Genomic DNA, 22218 nt, shown 5'->3' with positions numbered 1-22218 from the left:
CTGCATTGGCAGGCAGATTCTTTACCACTGAGCCACCTCAGTTCAGTCAGTTCAGTCACTCAGTCATGTTCGACTCTTTGCGACCCCATGAATCGCAGCACACCAGGCCTCCCTGTCCATGACCAACTTCCAGAGTTTACTCAGACTCACGTCCATCGAGTCAGTGATGCCATCCAGCCATCTCATCCTCTGTCGTCCCCTTCTCCTCCTGCCCCCAACCCCTCCCAGGATCAGAGTCTTTTCCAATGAGTCAACTCTTCGCATGAGGTGGCCAACGTACTGGAGTTTCAGCTTTAGCATCATTCCTTCCAAAGAAATCCCAGGGCTGATCTCCTTCAGAATGGACTGGTTGGATCTCCTTGCAGTCCAAGGGACTCTCAAGAGTCTTCTCCAACACCACAGTTCAAAAGCATCAATTCTTCGGTGCTCAGCCTTCTTCACAGTCCCAACTCTCACATCCATACATGACCACTGGAAAAACCATAGCCTTGACTACACGGACCTTTGTTGGCAAAGTAATGTCTCTGCTTTTGAATACGCTATCTAGGTTGGACATAACTTTCCTTCCAAGGAGTAAGCGTCTTTTAATTTCATGGCTGCAGTCACCACCTGCAGTGATTTTGGAGCCCCCCAAAATAAAGTCTGACACTGTTTCCACTGTTTCCCCATCTATTTCCCATGAAGTGATGGGATCGGATGCCATGATCTTCATTTTCTGAATGTTGAGCTTTAAGCCAACTTTTTCACTCTCCACTTTCACTTTAATCAAGAGGCTTTTTAGTTCCTCTTCACTTTCTGCCATAAGGGTGGTGTCATCTGCATATCTGAGGTTATTGATATTTTTCCCAGCAATCTTGATTCCAGCTTGTGTTTCTTCCAGTCCAGTGTTTCTCATGATGTGCTCTGCATAGAAGTTAAATAAGTAGGGTGACAACATACAGCCTTGATGTACTCCTTTTCCTATTTGGAACCAGTCTATTGTTCCATGTCCAGTTCTAACTGTTGCTTCCTGACCTGCATACAGATTTCTCAAGAGGCAGGTCAGGTGGTCTGGTATTCCTATCTCTTTCAGAATTTTCCACAGTTTATTGTGATCCACACAGTCAAAGGCTTTGAGGAAGCCTAATAGGCTGGTATTCGTTCTACTTAACAGAGAGAGTTGACTGACTTTTGTTAAAGCCAGCCTGTGTCTGGGAGGGTTCTTGGGCTTTTTCTTACCACATGCTGTCATTTACAGGCTGTACTCCAAGCCCAGCCTCTCTAGAAGCTGACTCCTCCTATCCTTTGCATAATAAATACCGACTGCTGATGAAGAGAGAACCTACATAGAATGCAGAGCCTGAAAAAAGGTGTAGAGGTTTAGGATGAGGGATCCTGAACCCCTGTTCCTCACTCAGCATCAGGCGCTGAGGAGCCTCCAGTTCTGGGGGTGGGCTGTTCCCCACCTTCCTTCCTTCAGTGGTCTGAGCCTAGAAAGCCTTGGACACTTCTACCTATGACTCTTGCTCTCTCTCCTTCCTGCGCCCACAGGGGTTTCAAACACAGCCCTTTCTGGGAAAATCTCGGGGTCTTGTCCATTCTATCCACCACTTACCGCCACCCCCAAGCCCTGACCAGAACTACACCCCCACACCGCATCCTATAATACCCATCCCAGAAAGTGACAGCGCCATCCATTCAGGCCGGAAACCCTGCCATCACGCTGGCAAAGTATCCCTCCCCACCCACTCAATCAGCTATTAAGTCCCTGCAGTACCACCCTCAGGATGGCTCTTAAACCCATCTCTGTCCCCACTGTACAGGATAGGTCGAGGCTCTGAGCCAATTCTGCTCTATTCCCTTCCACCGCAGGCCCGGGGAACCATCTAGACTAACCAGGTGTGGCTCCCAGGACGCATCCCTGTCCCTAATTAGATAAACTCTACGCAGGCAGAAAACCTCTGCGCACGACTCAGCAATCCCAACACTGGTGAAGTACCCTTAAGCTAGACTGTGACTGCAGCACTATCACGGGAGTCCTTCCGCGTCCAGAATCCCGCCACTCCTGCAGCACCCGCCCCGGCCCAGGGCCACTTTCCAGGTGTCCCACAGGTCCCGCTCTGATTGGCTGCGGCCGCTGCCGCGTCCCGCCCGAGCCCCGCAGGGATTGGCCCTGGCCGCAGGGCCCTGCAGGGATTGGTCCGTACCACCGCGCCCCGCCCCGGGCCCTGCAGAGATTGGTTCTGGTGGCCCACGGCTGCCTATCTGGGCCTTCCGCGCCGCAGAGCTGGGGAAGGCAGGCCATGGCCGGTATGCGTAGGCTTGAGCTGTCGGAAGCCCTGCATCTGGGGCCGGGCTGGCGGCACGCGTGCCACGCGCTGCTCTACGCACCGGACCCAGGGCTGCTCTTTGGCCGCATTCCGCTACGCTACGCCGTGCTGGTGAGGAGGGGGCGCTCCCGGCCACCGCCCGCCCCCGCCCCGCGGCCAGGCCGCCTTGGGCGTCCCCGGCCATCCCAGCTTCCCTTTTCCACAGATGCAGATGCGCTTTGATGGGCGCCTGGGCTTCCCTGGCGGCTTCGTGGACTTGCGCGACGGCAGCTTGGAGGACGGGCTGAATCGCGAGTTGGGCGAGGAGCTGGGCGAGGCTGCGGGCGCCTTTCGTGTGGAGCGCGCTGACTACCGCAGCTCCCACGCTGGGTCCCGGCCGCGCGTGGTGGCGCACTTCTACACTAAGCTCCTGACCCTGGAGCAGCTGACTGCGGTGGAGATGGGCGCGCCTCGCGCCCGAGACCACGGGCTGGAGGTGGGGCCAGCCCAGGACCCCACCCCGCCTCCTCCAGCCCCGGAAGGCCTGTCCCAGCTGTTTCCTCGTGTAGTTGGTGTCTGGGTGATTAATTACAGCCAACCTGGCCTCCCTGCAAAGATCTTGCTCTCTCTCCTCTTTACAGGCCTCTGCATTGTCTTTCTAAAACTCAGCCACCCAAATCACTCTTCTGCTACCACTTTATAATGGCAGACTTGGCACTTTAGGCCCTATTTTTTTCTTGCCTGATGTTTTTTGGAAAACTTTGGCACTTGGGCTAGGGGAGAGAGGGATAGATTGTGTATGCTAGTCAGGATCATCTAAGAGGCTTATTAAAACAGTGATTACCGACCCCACTCCCATAATTGCTCAGCTGGGGAGGGGAGAAAGACATGAGAATTTGAATTTTTCAAAAGTTCCTAAATAGTGCTAATGTGGCTGCCTTGGGTACCAAATTTTGAGAAACTGGTGTAGTGTGCGTTTTGGAGATGGGAGCCACTAAGGTGGTGTGGGAAGGGTTGGCATTTGTGAGATGTATAACACAACCTGGGTTATTTGTCTGCAAGGACCTGTGCCCTCTATGTCCCCAGAGGTGTGCATGCTCAGGCCTCATTATGTTGAACTGATAAGGGGTTAGACCTCTGATCTAGAAAGATCTGGCTAGGATAAGCTCCCTGAATTTCCAGAGTCTCCTGTCTCTTTCCTTTCCCAGGTGCTGGGCCTGGTGCGGGTGCCCCTGTATACCCTGCGGGATGGTGTGGGAGGCCTGCCTGCCTTCCTGGAGAATACCTTTATTGGAAATGCACGGGAACAGCTGCTGGAAGCCGTCCAGAACCTGGGACTGCTGGAACCTGGCTCTTTTGCACGCCTTAAGATTTCAACTCCTCCCTAGAGGCAGCCCTCCATGGACCCATGAAACCTGCCTGAGATCAGGGCCTTTGTACTGGGGAGGCAGGGAGGAAAAAGGGAATGTTTTCTCTTCTGGGCCTGGGCTTGATAGATGATAACAGATTAAAAGAGTATGTAATGTGTTCTGAGCAGAGGACCCCGTGGTGACTCATGGCATCAGTGGCAAAAATCTGCAGCTCATCCTGGGGGCCTGACAGATTCTCAGAGCCTGCCTCTTTTCTTTATATTTGTGCACACGCTTCCCTGGTGGCTCAGACAGTAAAAAGTCCACCTGCAATGCGGGAGACCTGGGTTCTATCCTTGGGTTGGTAAGACCCCCTGGAGGAGGGCATGGCAACCCAGTCTAGGATTCTTGGCTGGAGAACCCCCGTGGACAGAGGAGCCTGGTGGGCTACAGTCCATGGGGTCACAAAGCGTCGGACACAGCTGAGCAACTAAGGACACACATAAGCTTATGCCTCCCCCCATCCCTTGTGATGTCCAGTTTAAGCAGGAAGTGGCATATCAGCATACTCACTTCCTTGCTGGGGAGAAGCTTCTGAACCAGGAAGAGTCTTTCTCTACATTCCTACATGGCTGTTCCCAAAGTCTAGCCCAGCCCATACTTGGTAGAGAAAGCAGAGAAGCAGAGGGACCTATTTTTCCCTGAAAGTATGGTCTCATCCTTGCCTAAGGGGTTGGTCAGAGCAATATTCCCTGAAAGCTGGTAGAGGGCCCTAACCTACCCCCTGTCCTCTTCTGAAACTGAGCAGAAGGGATGAGGAAAGGGTTTGGCCTCCTTGGACTGACCTTGGACTTAGGACTCCTGGGTTCTGGTGCATCTCCTCCAGGGTTTCCATTTGGGATCTCTTAGACTCAGGACAGTGAAGGGATCTGGCCGTACCCTGCTGCACCACAAAGAGCCCCCTAGTAAAGAAGGGCTTATAGCCAGGCTTCAAAGCTCTTCAGTCCCTTTAACCAATTAACTGTATTAGGTACTGTTGATCTAAGGATGAAAGAGCTACAGATTTTACTCTCTGTGCAGCCAGGATATTTAAAGAGCCAAATGGTAGGTATCTGAGGCTGGGTAGGACACATGGCATTTGTAGCAACTGTGTAACTGCCATGGCAGAAGTAGCAATGGACAATGGGTGTGACTGTTCCAGTAAAATCATTTAAAAAGGTGTGGGCCACGGTTTGCCAACCCCTGCTCTAGAGAGGAAGATACAGTAAATTATGATGCTTATTTGCTTGTTTTATTTATGTCTATATGTCTGTATCAAACCAGTCAATCTTAAGGGAACTCAACCCTGAATACTCAGAAGAACTGATGCTGAAGCTGAAGCTCCAGTCTTTTGGTCATCTGATGCACACAGCTGTCTCATTGGAAATGTCCCTGATGCTGGAAAAGATTGAGGGCAGAAGAAGAGGGCATCAGAGGATGAGATGGCTGGATGGCATCACTGATGCAATAGACATGAAATTGGGCAAACTTTGGGAGATGGTGAGGGACAGGGAGGCCTGGTGTGCTGCAGTCCATGGGGTCACAAAGAGTCTGACACCACTGGGCAACTGAACAACATTAAGAAGGAAATAAAGGACAGCTGCAGGTTCTGCCTTGTTATTTTCACTTTTAGTTGAGGTGGTCTGGAAGGGCCTCTGAAGAGCGTTTAGGTTGAAGAATGGAGCCAGAGAGGAGTGTGGGGAGAGGATTCTGGATATTAAAGCCCTGAGGAGGAATCTGGGCAAATTATCCTAAAACAAAGGTAGGAAATGAGACTCCACTTCTCAATTGAGGGTGGCAGGGGATGATGCCAAGAATTTGCAGCCTGCTTTACCAGAGCATGGTCTGGGGAATTGAAAGGACCAGTATAATTAAAGTAAGCAAGGGGAGGGGCCTCCCTGGTGGTCCAGTGGTTGGGAATCACCTGTCAATGCAGGAGACTCAAGTTCGATCCCTGGTCCAGGAAGATACCACATGCTGCATGCAAGCTAAGCCGAAGTGCCACAATGAAAGATCCCACATGCTGCAGCTAAGAACTGACACAGCCAAATAAATACTTAAAAAATAAAGAAATAAAGTAAGCAAGGGAAAGTAAAGCAGGAACCAGACGTGCAGAGGCCCACAGGCCATGGTCAGGGGTGAGGAGTGTGGAACGAGGCCTGGAGAGGGTAGGAGGGATGTGGAAAGTGGTGCTGATCTGGGCCTGGATGGCAGAGGAGGTGGAGAAGTGGGGATGCTTGAGAGATGGCAGCAGCATTGACAAGCCCTTGATGGGCTGGCTGGAGGACGGAGAGAGGACTCAGGGGTGACTTTTCAGTTGGTGTCTTAAGTTGTTCAAGTTATTGTTCAGTCACCAAGTCATGTCTGACTCTGCAACCTCATGAACTGCAGCATATCAGGCTTCCCTGTCCTTCACTATCTTTCTGAGTTTGCTCAAAACTCATGTCCTTTGAGTCAGTGATTCCATTCAACCATCTTATCCTCTGTCACCACCTTAATCTTTCCCAGCATCAGGGTCTTTTCCAATGAGTCAGCTCTTCACATCAGGTGGCCAAAGTATTGAAGCCAGCTTCAGCATCAGTCCTTCCAATGAATATTCAAGGTTGATTTCCTTTAGGATTGACTGGTTTGACCTTGCTGTCCAAAGAACTCTCAACAGTCATCCAGCACCACAGTTCCAAAGCATCAGTTCTTTGGCACTCAGCCAAAGACTCCACCTGCAATGCAGGAGACCCCGGTTTGATTCCTGAGTTGGGAAGATCCCCTGGAGAAGGAATAGGCTACCCACTCCAATATTCCTGGGCTTTCCTGATGGCTCAGATGGTAAAGAATTCACCTGCAATGCAGGAGACCTGGGTTCGATCATTGGGTTGGGAAGATCCCCTGGAGGAGGGCATGGCAACCCACTCCAGTATTTTTACCTGGAGGATCCACATGGACAGAGGAGCCTGGCAGTCTATGGGGTTGAAAGAGTCAGACAAGACTGAATGACTAAGCACATATACTTCTTTATGGCCCAACTTTCACATCTGTACATGACACTGGAAAAGTTATAGCTTTGACTGTACGGTTCAAATTATGGATGAAGGAAAAGCCCGGCAGAACTGAAAGGGAATCACATGAGCTTTTGGAGGGGGTGGAATCAAGGTCATTTTGGATGTGTTGAGACCTAAATTTGAATCATTTGCAGAAACATGATGTGATCGAATTTCTGGTAGAGCTGCTGCTTTGATCAGAAATGTTTGAGGAGAGTGCCCACCACCTTCCTGGTTGCTCAGCCCAAAGGCTTCTGAGTGAACCAGACCAGGGCAGACATGCAGGTGTGGGAAGAGGTGCCTGTGACTTTAGTTTATTGCACAGGGTACTTTTTCCCCCCAAACACTTTCCTCCACATGGAAAAATGAACAGGAGAAAAAAAAACTAGAGAAACTGTGATGAAATTAGTGAACGGCAGCAGAATTTGAGCCCAACTAATGAACGCTGGACTTTGACCTGCCTTAGAGATGGACAGAGAGCAGGAGGTGGGGGATTATACCTAAAACACGTTCACTTCTGAGGAGGAAGGACATGGCATAGAGAAACATCCACCGTGGCCCGAAGGCCACAGAAAACTCCCAGGAAGAGAAACCACATGGCCTCGTCCCCTCCCTACCCCACCCCCATCCCCCACTTTCTGACTCTGAAGGAGGAAGGAAAGGGGAAGTTCAGATTCCCTCCAGGTAAAGGCAGCCTGGCAGAGGCCTAAAAGCAGAGAAAGGAGGCTGTCTTGTGGGCTTCTCACCCCTGCTCCCCACCAGGTCCTGTTACCCTCCACAGGCAGATGACTTTGGTGGGGTTTTCAGTAAAAGGAAAAAAAAAAAAAAAACAGCCTTTGGAAAAACTCCAGGGAGGGCAACTTACCCATGTCCCTGGACTCTCAGGCTTTTCTGGCTGCTGAAGGATGGATTGATCAGTTCACAACCTCCAGTTGTCCAGGACTCGTTCCAGGTAAGGATGTAGGCAGAGTTGGGGTTAACAGGGAGGGGAGAGCAGAATGGTGAACCTGTGCTTGTTTGAGGGCAAAGGAGTAGAAAAATCACCTCCAATTCACTGAAGGAAACAGGAGATAACATGCATCTATTCATAAAGGGACAGGAACACCAGCGGTAAATGATAAAGAGCCTGCTCTAGAAAACTGATTCCAACCCACAGAAGCAGTTTTGCTCAGGAAATTTGAGGAAAACATGGACTAAGAGGAAAGATGGGGTAAGACACAAACAGCTGGCAGCATGGAGGAAAGGGTTTAAGGGACTAGATTTCTATCAGCTTAAAATTACTCAAGGATTCTTTAATTAAGAGTTTATCCACTATGATCACATGAAGTTCAGATTGTATACAGCAAATCTATGGAAAATACCAGGAGAAATCAACAGAAAAAGGTTGGGAAGCCACAAACCCAGTTCTTTAATCCTTGGCAGACAAAATTCCATTTAAGTACAGAATCTAGGATATAAAAATAATGACCATGATGGCAACAATTAAGCATGCTTACTGTGTAAGCACTTACTGTGTTGCAGACACTATTCTCAGCTCTTTTCATGTATTAACATATGTAACTTAGCCCAGCCACATCAGATAGAGACACTATTATGTTATCTCCATATTCCAGATAAAAAACTTTGACACAAAGTCCAACAGAATAATATACTTTGCCTAAAAGAGAAATCCTGAACTCTGTTGACTGAAGGAGAGAATTTACCTTCAAACATTTACCAAATTACTCATTGATTCAGTTCAGTTCAGTTCAGTTGCTCAGTCGTGTCCGACTCTTTGCGACCCCATGAATCGCAGCACGCCAGGCCTCCCTGACCATCACCAATTCCCGGAGTTCACTCAGACTCATGTCCATCGAGTCAGTGATGCCATCCAGCCATCTCATCCTCTGTTGTCCCCTTCTCCTCCTGCCCCCAACCCCTCCCAGCATCAGAGTCTTTTCCAATGAGTCAACTCTTCGTATGAGGTGGCCAAAGTACTGGAGTTTCAGCTTTAGCATCATTCCTTCCAAAGAAATCCCAGACTTTATTTTTTTGGGCTCCAAAATCACTGCAGATGGTGACTGCAGCCATGAAATTAAAAGACGCTTACTCCTTGGAAGAAAAGTTATGACCAACCTAGATAACATATTCAAAAGCACAGACATTACTTTGCCAAGAAAGGTCTGTCTAGTCAAGGCTATGGTTTTTCCAGTGGTCATGTATGGACGTGAGAGTTGGACTGTGAAGAAGGCTGAGCATGGAAGAATTGATGCTTTTGAACTGTGGTGTTGGAGAAGACTCTTGAGAGTCCCTTGGACTGCAAGGAGATCCAACCAGTCCATTCTGAAGGAGATCAGGCCATTGGGCCTTAGAAAACCTCAGTAAATCCTCTCCAGTCTGTACCACCTCTGAAATGACCGAGTACACATCACATTCTCTGAGCACAACGTGATAAAACTGGAATAAATGACAGAGCAACCCTCTGAACCTTCCTTCTTTATGGATTTTCGTGTTGCCTGAACCTTCTACATTGTGTATGTATTTTGTTTATAAAGTGACCAGTTAAAGTAGTAAGAGCGAAACTGCTTTTTTTCTTGTGAGTTTACAGAAACGGGACCCAAATAAGTCTAAAGAAACAAAGAAAGGATTGAGGGTGGGCACACGACCCATCCCAGGAAGAATGCTGGGTCCACTTGCTGAGCTGAGGGGGGAGGAAGTTCTTCATCCCCAAATGAGAAAGTCACGTGCTCACCTGGCCCCTCCCTGGCGGCTCCTGGACTGCGCCCCTGACAGGAGGCCTGGCTCCTTGGCCTCCGCAGTGGCTGGAGGAGGGGACGCAGCAGACTCCTGAGGGAGGGGTCAGCACAAAGAGTCCATGCCGCCCACAGGTGGGAAAAAGGACTAAGGACTCAAACTTACTCTTTGTTTCACTAGGAACCTTGTTGGTGAGATTCCATAATTCTTCACGTGGCTATACTTTCGTGTAGAAATTCATGCTTGTAATTTTCCACCAAGGCTTTGCTCCATGTTGCTGCGTAGACCCCACAGAATCCCGTTTAATGGCTGCATAATGTTCCATGGAGGTATTTCCCTTGCATTTTGATCACCTCCTCTCTCGTTTCTCATCCTCTGACCCACCAGAGCTGAGAAAGCCATTTCCACCTCAGGCTTCTTGCAGTGGGACACTCACCCCCTTCCCCGGGCCATGCCCTTTCCCACCCCTCCACCCCCACCCCAGCCCCAGCCCCGCCTCCCACCTGCACATGTTGCCTCACTAACTCCAATCCTTTCTTATTTTTAATGTCACTTCCTAATGGAAGCAGTCTCTAGTCCTGATCTTCTGGACTAGGTGAATCTACCTTACACTGTGTAGAAAATGATAGTGTAAAATGGAATAAAGGGATATCCACTCTCCTATAAGTAGGAAAGAATACTATAAAAGCAAGTCAGGGAATTAACTCATAATTTTTTTTCCTGGATTTTTGTCATGTTTGTGATATTTTTTAGCTTTTTAAAGTTATAATTGGTTGTGCTTTTACATCCTATATCAATATCTCCTTTGGTTTCCTTTTTATAATTTTGGTTTCTTTTTTCACCTAAAGAACATTCCCCAAGTTGCGTAAGATTCAGATCCCAAGAGACCTGGTTCTGCCTTGCGTTGCTGTCTGGACACTTGCTATTTTAGTGGTGGGAGCCAGGCAGGGCCTGTCACCACCTCATACCCCTGAAGCCCCCAATCCCAGGATGGTGGAGCCCAAAGTGAAGGCCAGGGTTTAATTACATAGGGAATTAGCTGTCATCCGTTTGACCTTTTTAAGCTTCTAGAGCTAGCTCAAATTATTCCCTTTTTATGCAATAGATGACAAGTGATCTAAATTTTCCATCCTGGGACTTAGGAATGAAGAGAAGAAGGGATGGAGAGGGTCACTGAAGCTCTGTGAGCAAGAAGTGGCTGAAAATAGAGGTCAGTGAGCTCCAAGTCTTTCCCTGATGTCACTGTTCTTGGTGGGCATCAGTTCAGTTCAGCTCAGTTCGGTCGCTCAGTCGTGTCCAACTCTTTGCAACCCCATGAACTGCAGCACGCCAGGCTTCCCTGTCCATCATCAACTCCTGGAGCTTGTTCAAACTAATGTCCATTGAGTTGGTGATGCCATCCAGCCATCTCATCCTCTGTCGTCCCCTTCTCCCACCTTCAATCTTTCCGAGCATCAGGGTATTTTCCAATGAGTCAGTTCTTTGCATCAGGTGGCCTAAGTATAGGAGTTTCAGCTTCAGCATCAGTCTTTCCAATGAATATTCAGGACTGATTTCCTTTAGGATGGACTGGTTTGATCTCCTTGCAGTCCAAGGGACTCTCAAGAGTCTTCTCCAATACCAGAGTTCAAAAGCATCAATTCATCAGTGCTCAGCTTTCTTTATAGTCCAACTCTCACATCCAAACATGACTACTGGGAAAACCATAGCTTTGACTAGACAGAACTTTGGCACCATAGTTGGCAACTATGGTGGTCATGTGGAGGCTTCAATGGCTCTAAGCCAGTCACTCCCCTGTGGCAATGACACTCCATTCCCAAAGGGTGGTTCCATTTGCTACAGTCATATAACAAATCATCCCCAAATGCAGTGGCTTAGAGGAACAGCAGTTGCTTTGTCTTTCATGGCTAGAGTCAATTCTAGTCTGAATTTGAGCAGCTGGGGGCTGGCCAGGCCTCTCTCTCCCCACATAGTCTCAGGCTTTTTTTATGGTAACTGTCTTGTGCTCCTCTGTGGTCACCTCAGGGTGGTTGGATTGCTTACCTGGCCATCAGGACTCTAGCAAGCCAAATGGAAGTCACACAGCCTTGTCTGAATTAGCCTCAAAAGTCAACTTCATTTCTGCCATGTTCTACTTGTCACAAATAAGACAAAACTCACATAGATTTGAGTGGTGGGGAGGCTGACTCTGTCTCTGGATAAGAGAGCGACCAATCTCTAGAAGATCATGTGGGGCAGATAGCTTTGCAGCCATCTTTGGTGTCTAGAAGTGTTGATTATAAAAAGAGGATATTAGGTGTGAGAACTCTCCTTGTAGGCCTACCCTACTCAGCATGCAGCTCCAGGAATTCTTCAGAGGGATACAGGTGTGAATTTGACAGGATTGAAATCAGAGATCTTGATCCTAGAACTCTGGGAACTCTGATACCAACTGCTGTGGTGCCAGTTCTGAAGCTCATTCTTCTCCCTCTGGGGTGGGCATGATAGGAATGAGACTGCCCGGAAAAGCCAGTCACAGCTTAGGCCAGGGGTCCCCAACCCCCAGGCCAGAGACCACGGTACTGTTTTGTGGCCTGTTAAGAGCTGTGCTGCATAGCAGAAAGTGAGCAGGGGGTCAGCGAGCCACAATTCATCTGTTTTTATAGCCCCTCCTCATCATTCTCCCATCATCCCCAGATGTGACAGTCTAGTTGCTGGAAAACAAGCTCATGGCTCCCCCTTATTCTGCATTATGGTGAGTTGTATTAATATGTTTATTTCATTATTGTAATATTAGAAATAAAGTACATAATAAGTGTAATGCTCTTGAATCATCCTAAAGCTATCTCCTCACCTTCATCCCGGTCCATGGAAAAATTGTCTTCCATGAAACCAGTTCCTGGTGCCAAAAGGATTGGGGGCCACTGGCTTCAACATCTCCAGAGAGGCACATGGGGTGGTGCCATGTCAAAAAGGCGGAGGAGACAAGTTCAGTTCCTGGACTCTTCCCCGGTAAGTTTTGCAGCAGTGATTGTCTGCAGAGGATAGAAGTCTGATTTCCCCTTGCTTCCATTATTCTAAGACTTACATTAAACTCTCTGAAGTCAGGATGGGTCTTACAACTGATATCAGGCAGTGGCTTTGATATGGTTGTCACCTGCTACATGTGGCCTGAAAAGTTGTGGGATAAATGTCAGCAGCCTGGGAGGAAATCCCGGAAACTCAGGCGGAGAACTCTTCAGAAACATTGCTCTCAATGCAGAGAGATTGATGTTTTGTAGAAAAACAGGAATACCCATGACCACAAGATGAAAAATTATTCAAAAGAGTTGGACACTCTGCAGAAATTTTAGGAATATTTAAGTCACTTTGTGTGTCTGTTAATCGCTCAGTCGTGTCCAACTCTTTGTGACTCCATGGAGTGTAGCCCACCAGGCTCTGTGCATGGAATTCTCCAGGCAAGAATACTGGAGTGGGTTGCCATCCCCTTCTCCAGGGAGTCTTTCTGACCCAGGGATTGAACCTGGGTCTCCTGCATTTCAGGCAGATTCTTTACTGCCTGAACTATCAGGAAAGCCTCATAAAACCATATCTTAGTTCTTAATCTACATGATACAGTTTAACAAAGTCAGCTTAGATGGCTGCTGGGAAGTATCCTAGCAACTTATTACCATGGCAATATCACACTTGCTAGTCTTCAAATATAGGTACTCTCCGAGATGAGCTAAACTAGTATTACACTGAGGTTTGGAACTCAAGACCAGCCTTACTGATTGTTATGTGATAAGGTTTTAGTGGTCCCTAGGGATATGCCTCAGATTCCCTTCCCCCTATCAAGTGATAGGAAGGGCTTTATGCTCTTCAAAAAGCATAGAATATTTTTTTTTTAAAAAACAGTGTCCAGTATCAGAATAAACATCTTTGTGTACTGGCTGCATGGAACTTTTAAAGACAACACTGGTGAATATTGCTTCAGTTTCATAATATTACTTTCAGGGAATTAAACTCACAAATCATTGTTTCAGGTCTGCAATATGACAGCTGGGTGGCAATTTTCCAGACTGCAGGATAGGTCTCCAAGTGCATTCATTATAGGTAATCATAATTACACTAAGATCTAAGTTATTTATAGAAAGTATTACTTCCATACATTTTAACAGATAAACGAAGCTGAATGATAGATTATTAGGTATGATTTAATATGGCTGAAAACCTCCTAGCTCAGCTTGTGGTCTGCCATCTTATCCTTTCCAGCTAGAACATTCTGGGCTTTGTAAGAACAGACTTTTAAAAGTTACTAGAATTATCCACTTGTTCCTGCCTTCATATTTATTTTTATTCATATCTGGGCACCTGAATGATTCTGAGTTTCTTATGAGAAGCAGCAAACCTACTTCGTAGCTTTAATTCAGGGAGATTGTAATTAATGCTGCTTACTAACCACGTGAAACTAAACAAGATGGTCAGGTAGAAAGGGGCAGATAAATCTGCTGCTAAACTTCATCCAACAGCAAAGATGAGAAGCCTTTTGAGGCTGGCTCACAGAGGCTGTGGGCACTTCCTGTGTTTCTGCTGACCCACTCATTGGCTAATGGATGTTAAGGTGCTTTGCCTGACTGATTGCCTCATTGATACTGAACCAACCAGGCAGTTTCCAGATCTAATTCAGGTTTTGCATGACTTTCTGAGCTTTTACTAATCAGAGGCAGTCAAAATGTGCAGTGCTTACTTACAAACAAGCTGCAAAATTAGGGTACATAGTCTACTTCAGATGTGAAGAAAAATCATTTGGCATAAGTAAAATTGTCTACCTTGATTATGCACTCCAAGGAATTTGGGGCTGGGATGAAATGCAGGAAGTCAAATATAGTTTTGGAAATGCATATACATTTTCATTCCAATCCCAAAGAAAAGCAATGCCAAAGAATGCTCAAGCTACCGCACAATTGCACTCATCTCACACGCTAGTAAAGTAATGCTCAAAATTCTCCAAGCCAGGCTTCAGCAATATGTGAACCGTGAACTTCCTAATGTTCAAGCTGATTTTAGAAAAGGCAGAGGAACCAGAGATCAAATTGCCAACATCCGCTGGATCATGGAAAAAGCAAGAGAGTTCCAGAAAAACATTTATTTCTGCTTTATTGACTATGCCAAAGCCTTTGACTGTATGGATCACAATAAACTGTGGAAAATTCTGAAAGAGATGGGAATACCAGACCACCTGATCTGCCTCTTGAGAAATTTGTATGCAGGTCAGGAAGCAACAGTTAGAACTGGACATGGACCAACAGACTGGTTCCAAATAGGAAAAGGAGTTCGTCAAGGCTGTATATTGTCACCTTGCTTATTTAACTTCTATGCAGAGTACCTCATGAGAAACACTGGACTGGAAGAGACACAAGCTGGAATCAAGATTGCCAGGAGAAATATCAATAACCTCAGATATGCAGATGACACCACCCTTATGGCAGAAAGTGAAGAGGAACTCAAAAGCCTCTTGATGAAAGTGAAAGTGGAAAGTGAAAAAGTTGGCTTAAAGCTCAACATTCAGAAAACGAAGATCATGGCATCCGGTCCCATCACTTCATGGGAAATAGATGGGGAAACAGTGGAAACAGTGTCAGACTTTATTTTTTTGGGCTCCAAAATCACTGCAGATGGTGACTGCAGCCATGAAATTAAAAGACGCTTACTCCTTGGAAGGAAAGTTATGACCAAGCTAGATAGCATATTGAAAAGCAGAGACATTACTTTGTCAACAAAGGTCCATCTAGTCAAGGCTATGGTTTTTCCTGTGGTCATGTATGGACGTGAGAGTTGGACTGTGAAGAAGGCTGAGTGCCGTAGAACTGATGCTTTTGAACTGTGGTGTTGGAGAAGACTCTTGAGAGTCCCTTGGACTGCAAGGAGATCCAACCAGTCCATTCTGAAGGAGATCAGCCCTGGGATTTCTTTGGAAGGACTGATGCTAAAGCTGAAACTCCAGTACGTTGGCCACCTCATGCGAAGAGTTGACTCATTGGAAAAAACTCTGATGCTGGGGGGGATTGGGGGCAGGAGAAGAAGGGGATGACAGAGGATGAGATGGCTGGATGGCATCACGGACTCGATGGACGTGAGTCTGAGTGAACTCTGGGAGTTGGTGATGGACAGGGAGGCCTGGCGTGCTGCGATTCATGGGGTTGCAAAGAGTCAGACACGACTGAGTGACTGATCTGATCTGATCTGATATATTTTCATCTGCTGATGAGCATCTATTATTTATGAAGTTTTGGGTTGTAACAGAAACTCCAATTTAAACCATATTAGCTCATATATCTGGAAATCTGAGAAGTATATAGATTTCAGGAATAGTTGATCCAAAGTCTCAGTGACTTAGTTTTATTCTCTTTCTCTCTCTACTCTGTACTACTCTAGTGAGGGCTGCATCTCAAGGTTGGTTCCCCTTATTTGTATCCAAAGCAAGAGTTCTGAGCTTTGCCATGATTGATCAGCCCTGCCCAACCCCTGTGGTCAAAGGATTGAGAGGGTAACAGGCAGGAAGGCCAGGGTCTCCAAAAGGAGGAAATAGGCTGCAAGCATCAGACATTTTTATCTCTCCGTTAAGCGGCAAGAGGAAACAAACTACAGGTGTCAGATTTTTTTTTTCCTTCTCCATACAAAATTAAAAGGAGGTTTCTCTATGGAAATGTTTTTCTTAAGCTATGTTAATGAAACTATATATTTGCTTTGGAATTTGCCTTTCTTCAAAATGGTTCCACCTAAGACTAACTTTCTTTTCTCAAGCCTTGGGCTAATAATAGCCCAACAAACCAGTATTCATATCAATTGTTGTACGGCTATGTGATGACACATCTCGTGCCATCCTGTCAAATATCAAAAATGCATATTGTGGGAGAGGTGCCTGGTGAATCTCCGTCAGCCTTGAGGTGTCTCTCTTATCTGATTAATAACTTTCTAACAGACATAAAACAGCTTGCTAAAACTAGCATGGGGCACTCTCTATCCTTCTGATGTCTATGTCAGAAGCTTTTTTTGTCCCTTTTTACATTTTAACAAAACTCTGCTACACAAAAGCTCTTGAGTGATCAAGCCTGGCCCCTTGTCCTGAAGCTAAATCTTCTTCTTTGGAGATCAATAATCCAACACCGTTCACCGTAAGCTATCAGGATGACCATGAACTTCGGCTTGGGAGGCCTCAGTGACTGTGCCCAGGTGAATACGCTTAAGTGAGGGTCAGTTCTATTCACATCTCATGACTGCTATTCAATGAGGGAGGAAAGAAAATCACAAATGTCCAAACAACAAGAAAATCACAAATGTCCAAACAACCAGTAATGGTACCATGGCAGACAGAACATTTTCCCTGAATAAGTATATAATTATTTCTGTCAGTCGAAGTGGAAAGGGGATACAAAGGAAACTTGTATTGTTCTGCCTGATTTCAAACAGTTCCTTGTAATTGAAGAATTACATAAAATTACAATTACAATAAAACCATTGGCTCTCTGGCAGCTTTCCCAATTCTGTCCCATATTCAATTAGAGACTGGAGTCAGAAATGAATTTTGTAGTTTATTTACTATGAAAACTAGAGGCTGCAGCTAATCCTGTGTCTTAGCTTTCCTTGTTTAGAATGCTTGAGTGGAAAGAGTGAAATGACCTGTCCTTTGTCTGGAACAAGCATTTTGCTCTAAGTCAGAGCAGAGTAGTCAAGCCTCAGTGGCAACATCTCAAATGGCCAATTAAAAAAAAAAATTCTCACAAATTAGGCTGTTCTCCAAAGTGTGTCTCGAAACATTTATTTGCTTAAGTGACTATAAAATCAGTAATATGGTTAGGATTCAAATTGATGAGCTGGCATAGCCTTTCGAGTTTATTTCACAGGCTCTACTTGGCCAGAACATTTTGCACTGATTCTCACCATCCTTAATGCCAATATGTTGCAATGAACAAAGCACCACCCTCCTTCCTCTGGAAATACAGAATTAAAACAGTCACCCTCGAGTCTCTGGAGATGGTGTGAGTGTGTATGTGTGTGTGTGTGTGTGTATTCAGTGTGTCCACTTATGAACAGGGAATTGTGTCTACTGTGTACAAGCACTTAATTGGAATCATTTTACTTCATCTGCAGAGTCGCTGTATTAAGTATGAATCCCATTTCACAGGCAAGGAAACAGCTCAGTATTGGACCCGCCGAGCTCCACTGTCTCAATCTTTCTCTAGGACTTGAATTAAGTTACAGATTTTTTATTTTCTTTTTAGCTTTGCCTCCTTCCCTGCCCTGTCAAACACTATTCATTGACTAGATACTGACTGAGCACCTCCCATAAGCCAGATGCTATAGAGGTGAACACTACAGACAGAAGTTCTCCCTATAGGAGCCTGCATTTTATCAAAAAATAAGCTCAGTTGTCTGGGTCCTGCTCTCCCAGATTTTCACTCTAGAAATCCTTTTTCCTTTCAATAAGGAAATTTCAATAAGGAATTCAATAAACTCAGGGCCTCTTTCCCAAAAGTTATTTGCCCTGAAATATGATCAGCATTTCAGATTCATAAGGGAAGTGGAAATTTGTTTAGTCTTCTGATCCAGGTTACTCAGCTGTCCCATTGTTTTGGCTTCAGAGGAGACATTGGCCCTGAATTGGCTGCTTGCCCAGTGGCACATGGGTATGGGGCACTGGAGGGACTGGTGCTTCAAGATATGGGTGTTTGGACTTAATGCTGTGGGTCCAGTTTCCAGGGAAGCAGGTCCTGGCCCAGAGATTTTCAGGTAAGAAGTTGGTTGAGATGGGTTTTCAGGCACAAACTGGTCAGAGGGAAATGTTGGACTGCTATGCTCCTACTTAACTTTGAACTGGCTACCTCATTTGGTGATACCAGAGACATTTATTTGACTGACTTCTATTGGTGTAGTTCCTTTTTCTCTTAAGGACGAATGAGAGAGTGACAGGCAGGAAGGCCAGGGGTCTCCAAACGGAGGAAATAGGCTGCAAGTGTTAGACATTTTTTATTTCTCTCTTAAGCGGCTGCTGCTGCTAATCACTTCAGTCGTGTCTGACTGTGTGTGACCCCATAGACGGCAGCCCACCAGGCTCTCTTGTCCCTGGGATTCTCCAGGCAAGAACACTGGAGTGGGTTGCCATTTCCTTCTCCAATGCATGAAAGTGAAAAGTGAAAGTGAAGTCGCTCAGTCGTGTCCAACTCTTTGCGACCCCATGGAGTGCAGCCTACCAGGCTCCTCCGTCCATGGGATTTTCCAGGCAAGAGTACTGGAGTGGGATGCCATCGCCTTCTCCCTCTTAAGTGGCAGGAGGAAACAAACTAGTGATATATTTTTTTCCCCTTCTCTATACAAATTTAAAAAGGAGGTTTCTCTTAAAATACTGTGTTGCCATAATGACACCTGTTTCCACTTGAAGTTAACTATTCTCAAATCTTGAGTCAACCAATGCATCTTTCTTATGGAAATGTTTGTCTTAAGCTATATTAATGTACTATGCATTTACCCAGACTCAGTCTTCAAGTCAGTTCTGCCTAATGGCTCAGAACTTACTTGACAAACCATTGTGTTATACTTAGACATTGTTCCCCTAATCTATGTAAATGAAACTATGTGTATGGTAATCTGCCCTTCTACAAGATTAAAGTCAATCATTTTATGGCCTGGGATGACTCGTCTGGCGCCAAGATTATCCCAAAATACAGTTTATGAATGAGGGGCCTGGTGCCATTCTGAGTTTTAAGACATTCCTTTCTTTCATTAAAAAACTGCTAGTGACTATATAACATCCATCTGAAGGCTAGCAGGGGGGTACTCTTTCTGCCCCCTTCTGATGCCTATGTCAGAAGCTTTCTCTATCTCCTTTACACTTTAATAAAACTTTATTACACAAAAGCTCTGAGCGATCAAGCCTTGTCTCTGGCCCCAGATTGAATTCTTCTCCTCTGGAGGCCAAGAATGCCTGCATCTTTTCGTGTTTCAGCAACAACCTTTCACTATGATATTATTTTGCTTAATTGTAGTTAACATTTGGACCTCAAGTTATGCAGATGATCTCCTTTACTCCTCTAAACCACCCAATGAGATAGATGTCACCATCTCCATTTAACAGAGGAAGAGACTGAGGCACGGAGATGTTTTGGAATATCCACATGGTTACACTACAGGGTGGCAGAACTGATATCTGAACCCAAGTCTACCTAACACTGGGTCCCGAGCTCTTACCACGGTGCTACCCTGCCTCTTGCCCTTTCTGAAGGTTGGCCTGAGTCTCCTCCAAGTTTATTGTTTATTTATTTTGGCTGTGCTATGTCTTCGCTGCAGCACACAGGCTTCTCTGGTTGTGGCACATAGGCTTAGTTGCCACACAACATGCGGGATCTTAGTTCCCTGACCAGTGACTGAACCTGTGTTCTATATATTGGAAGGTAGATTCTTAACCACTCAACTACCAGGGAAGTCCCTCCTCTAAGTGTAGTAGTTAAGATATACTCTTGGACTGTCTATGACCTGCTGATTTATTTATCAAATTATTCAACAAGCACATGATATTCTGGACAGTGTTCAGGGCACCAGAGCTATGATATATAAGACAGATCTTTAGAATACCTCACAGGATGGTGAGGGGCTTCAGAGAAGTAAAAAGGCACTTAGATGATGGAGTATAGGCGCTGAGCTGTGGGAAGTTCTGTGTACAACGTGGTACGTCAGAGGGGCGCCTCACAGTCATGGGGGTAAGGAGAAGCTGGGCAGGAGTACATAGGAGGTGCATAGGAGGGAAAGTCTGGGCAGGAGCCTAAAGCAGGTATTGGGTAAATACAGGTGCATGTGCAGGATTGGGTGCAAGTGGGATGTTCCAAGAAGCAGAGTATGGCACGTGATTGGAGTGGAGCCAGGAATTGGGAGAAATTGAGGATATCTGGGACCCTATGAGAAGTTGGACATGGTAAGAGTTGCATTGAGATCAACAGGGCCAGATCAGGATGGCCTTCCAAATCCCATTATAGACTGGGTTTTGCACTGAGAGGACTGGGAAACCGCTGCAGAGTGTTAAATAGGGTGACATTATCCAATTTGCTTTTTGTTTTGTCAATATGTTTTTATTTCCTTTTCTTTTTAACAGTTATATTATGATACAACTGACACATAATAAACTATACATATTTAAGTATCCATTTGGGTGAGTTTCTACATACATATATTCTGTTGAAACCATAAACACCAACAGGAGAGGGAACATGTCCATCAACCCAAGCATTTTCTCCTGCCTCCTTTTAAATGCTCTGTCCCTTTTTTAAATGCTTCTAGTCCCAGACAACTGCTGATCTGCATTCTGTCAGTGGAGATTAGTTTTTATTTTCTAGAGCTTTACATAAATAGAATCAAAATGTATATGACTATATTCCAAAGAGATCGTGGAGACTGCCAAATCAAGAATGGACAAGAAGAAAAGAGGCTTTAGCCAGGGAGTTATTAGTTAAAGTAACGCCTTCAGAAAGGCGCTCTTTGTGAAATTGCTCTGTTCATTGCATCACAAAGTGGCAGAACTAAAAGCAAGGTTAGTGATGTCTGATCCTACCCCGTCCCATCCCCTCTTAGGTCCTTGTCTGTAAGCTGTCTATCATATGTGCCCATGTGTGCATACACACACACACACACATACAGGATTTTATTGGCTTGTGCCATTGGGAAGTTCATCAGTGGTTGGCTTTAGCTGTTGATGCTCAGACGACCTGGTTAGGACTTGGTTTTTCCTAATCACTTAGCTCACTTCTCCTTCACCTCCCACAACCACCATTTCTGTTGCTGTTGTTGTGAGAACATTTAAGATCTCATAACAACTTTCAAGTACACAACCCAGTGTTGTTAACTCTAGTCATCAGGTGATACCTTGAACCTTATTCATCTTGTAACTGGAAGTTTGTCCCTTTGGCCAACATTCTCACCTCTTTCCCAACCTCCAGCCCTGTAGAGAATATTTATTGTGCTTATTTAAGTTTTGCCCCATGAGTTCTAATCAACGTCTCTTGTTCTCTTTGTCATCTTTAGATGCATGGTTATTTTGCCCAAGGAATTCATGTTACTGTTTTAAGCTACTCTATTTAGTTTTGAAGAAGAGTCAGATTTCTCCAGGGGAGTGTAATGACAGGGAAAAGGATGAGCCCCCTGGAAGACTGCTCTGGACCCACAGAACTCTGTAAACTATGACTTTGGTGCCCACACTGCCAGGTACTTCCTGTGATCAGGGTTCTCCTAGGCTAGAATCCCTCATCCTGGGAAGCTTGAAGGGGGAGAGGTGAGTGAGTGAACGCTAAATATCAGCTGTCAGTCCTGTTTTTTATCAGCCCCTCACCCCAGCAGGGCTTCTGTGGTACTTTCATACTCCCTGACAACCCTGGCTTCCTGTGCTGATGCTGCAGGTTTCTGTAGCCAGAGGCCATTCTGACCCACTCAAGGTCAGGCCGTGGAGAGGGAAGAGAATTGAATCTTTCCTCCACCCTCGCCATCCATCTGCTCTGCCCTCCCGCTGTCTCCCTGCAACACACCTGCCTTCTCCCCAGGGGCATCTCACACTTTGGAGGTGTTTTTAATAGTTTTTTCAGATCCACGATTCCATCTGCTTGTATGGCTTTTTTAGGGCACATCTGGGTGCAGGGAGACAGAAAGGTGGTCAATATACTACCTTGGCAGAAATAGGAAAAGGCCTGGACACACGTCTCATTTCACGGAGCAGTCGGTTTGCCTCTGAGCACCTCCTGTCTCAGAAGGAGTAAGGGGGAGAGCAGGCCAGGA

The 22218-nt window shown here is 46.0% G+C and overlaps 1 protein-coding gene across 2 annotated transcripts; it reads left to right on the top strand.

Moving 5' to 3' along the window:
- Positions 1-2234: 2234 nt before the first annotated feature.
- Positions 2235-3821, top strand: NUDT16 (nudix hydrolase 16). 2 transcript variants are annotated; one of them, XM_061421507.1, is made up of 3 exons: positions 2239-2420; positions 2515-2784; positions 3497-3821. In XM_061421507.1, the coding sequence occupies exons 1-3, from the start codon at positions 2283-2285 to the stop codon at positions 3674-3676; spliced, it is 588 nt and encodes a 195-aa protein (XP_061277491.1). In that variant the 5' UTR covers positions 2239-2282; the 3' UTR covers positions 3677-3821. The 2 variants fall into 2 exon arrangements, with proteins under 2 accessions (XP_061277482.1, XP_061277491.1); XM_061421498.1 differs by having other exon boundaries at positions 2235-2420; positions 2515-3821.
- The last annotated feature ends 18397 nt before the right edge of the window (positions 3822-22218 follow it).

This window comes from Bos javanicus, chromosome 1 (assembly GCF_032452875.1).
Source record: "Bos javanicus breed banteng chromosome 1, ARS-OSU_banteng_1.0, whole genome shotgun sequence".
Classification (NCBI taxonomy): Eukaryota; Metazoa; Chordata; class Mammalia; order Artiodactyla; family Bovidae; genus Bos; species Bos javanicus.
This window is presented reverse-complemented; position numbering and strand designations above follow the sequence as displayed.

Bases quoted from the DNA above. Each gene is read 5' to 3' on its own strand.
- NUDT16 (XM_061421498.1), top strand. From the start codon at position 2,283: ATGGCCGGTATGCGTAGGCTTGAGCTGTCGGAAGCCCTGCATCTGGGG. The intron at 2,421-2,514 runs GTGAGGAGGGGG...CCTTTTCCACAG, and splicing joins CGCTACGCTACGCCGTGCTG to ATGCAGATGCGCTTTGATGG.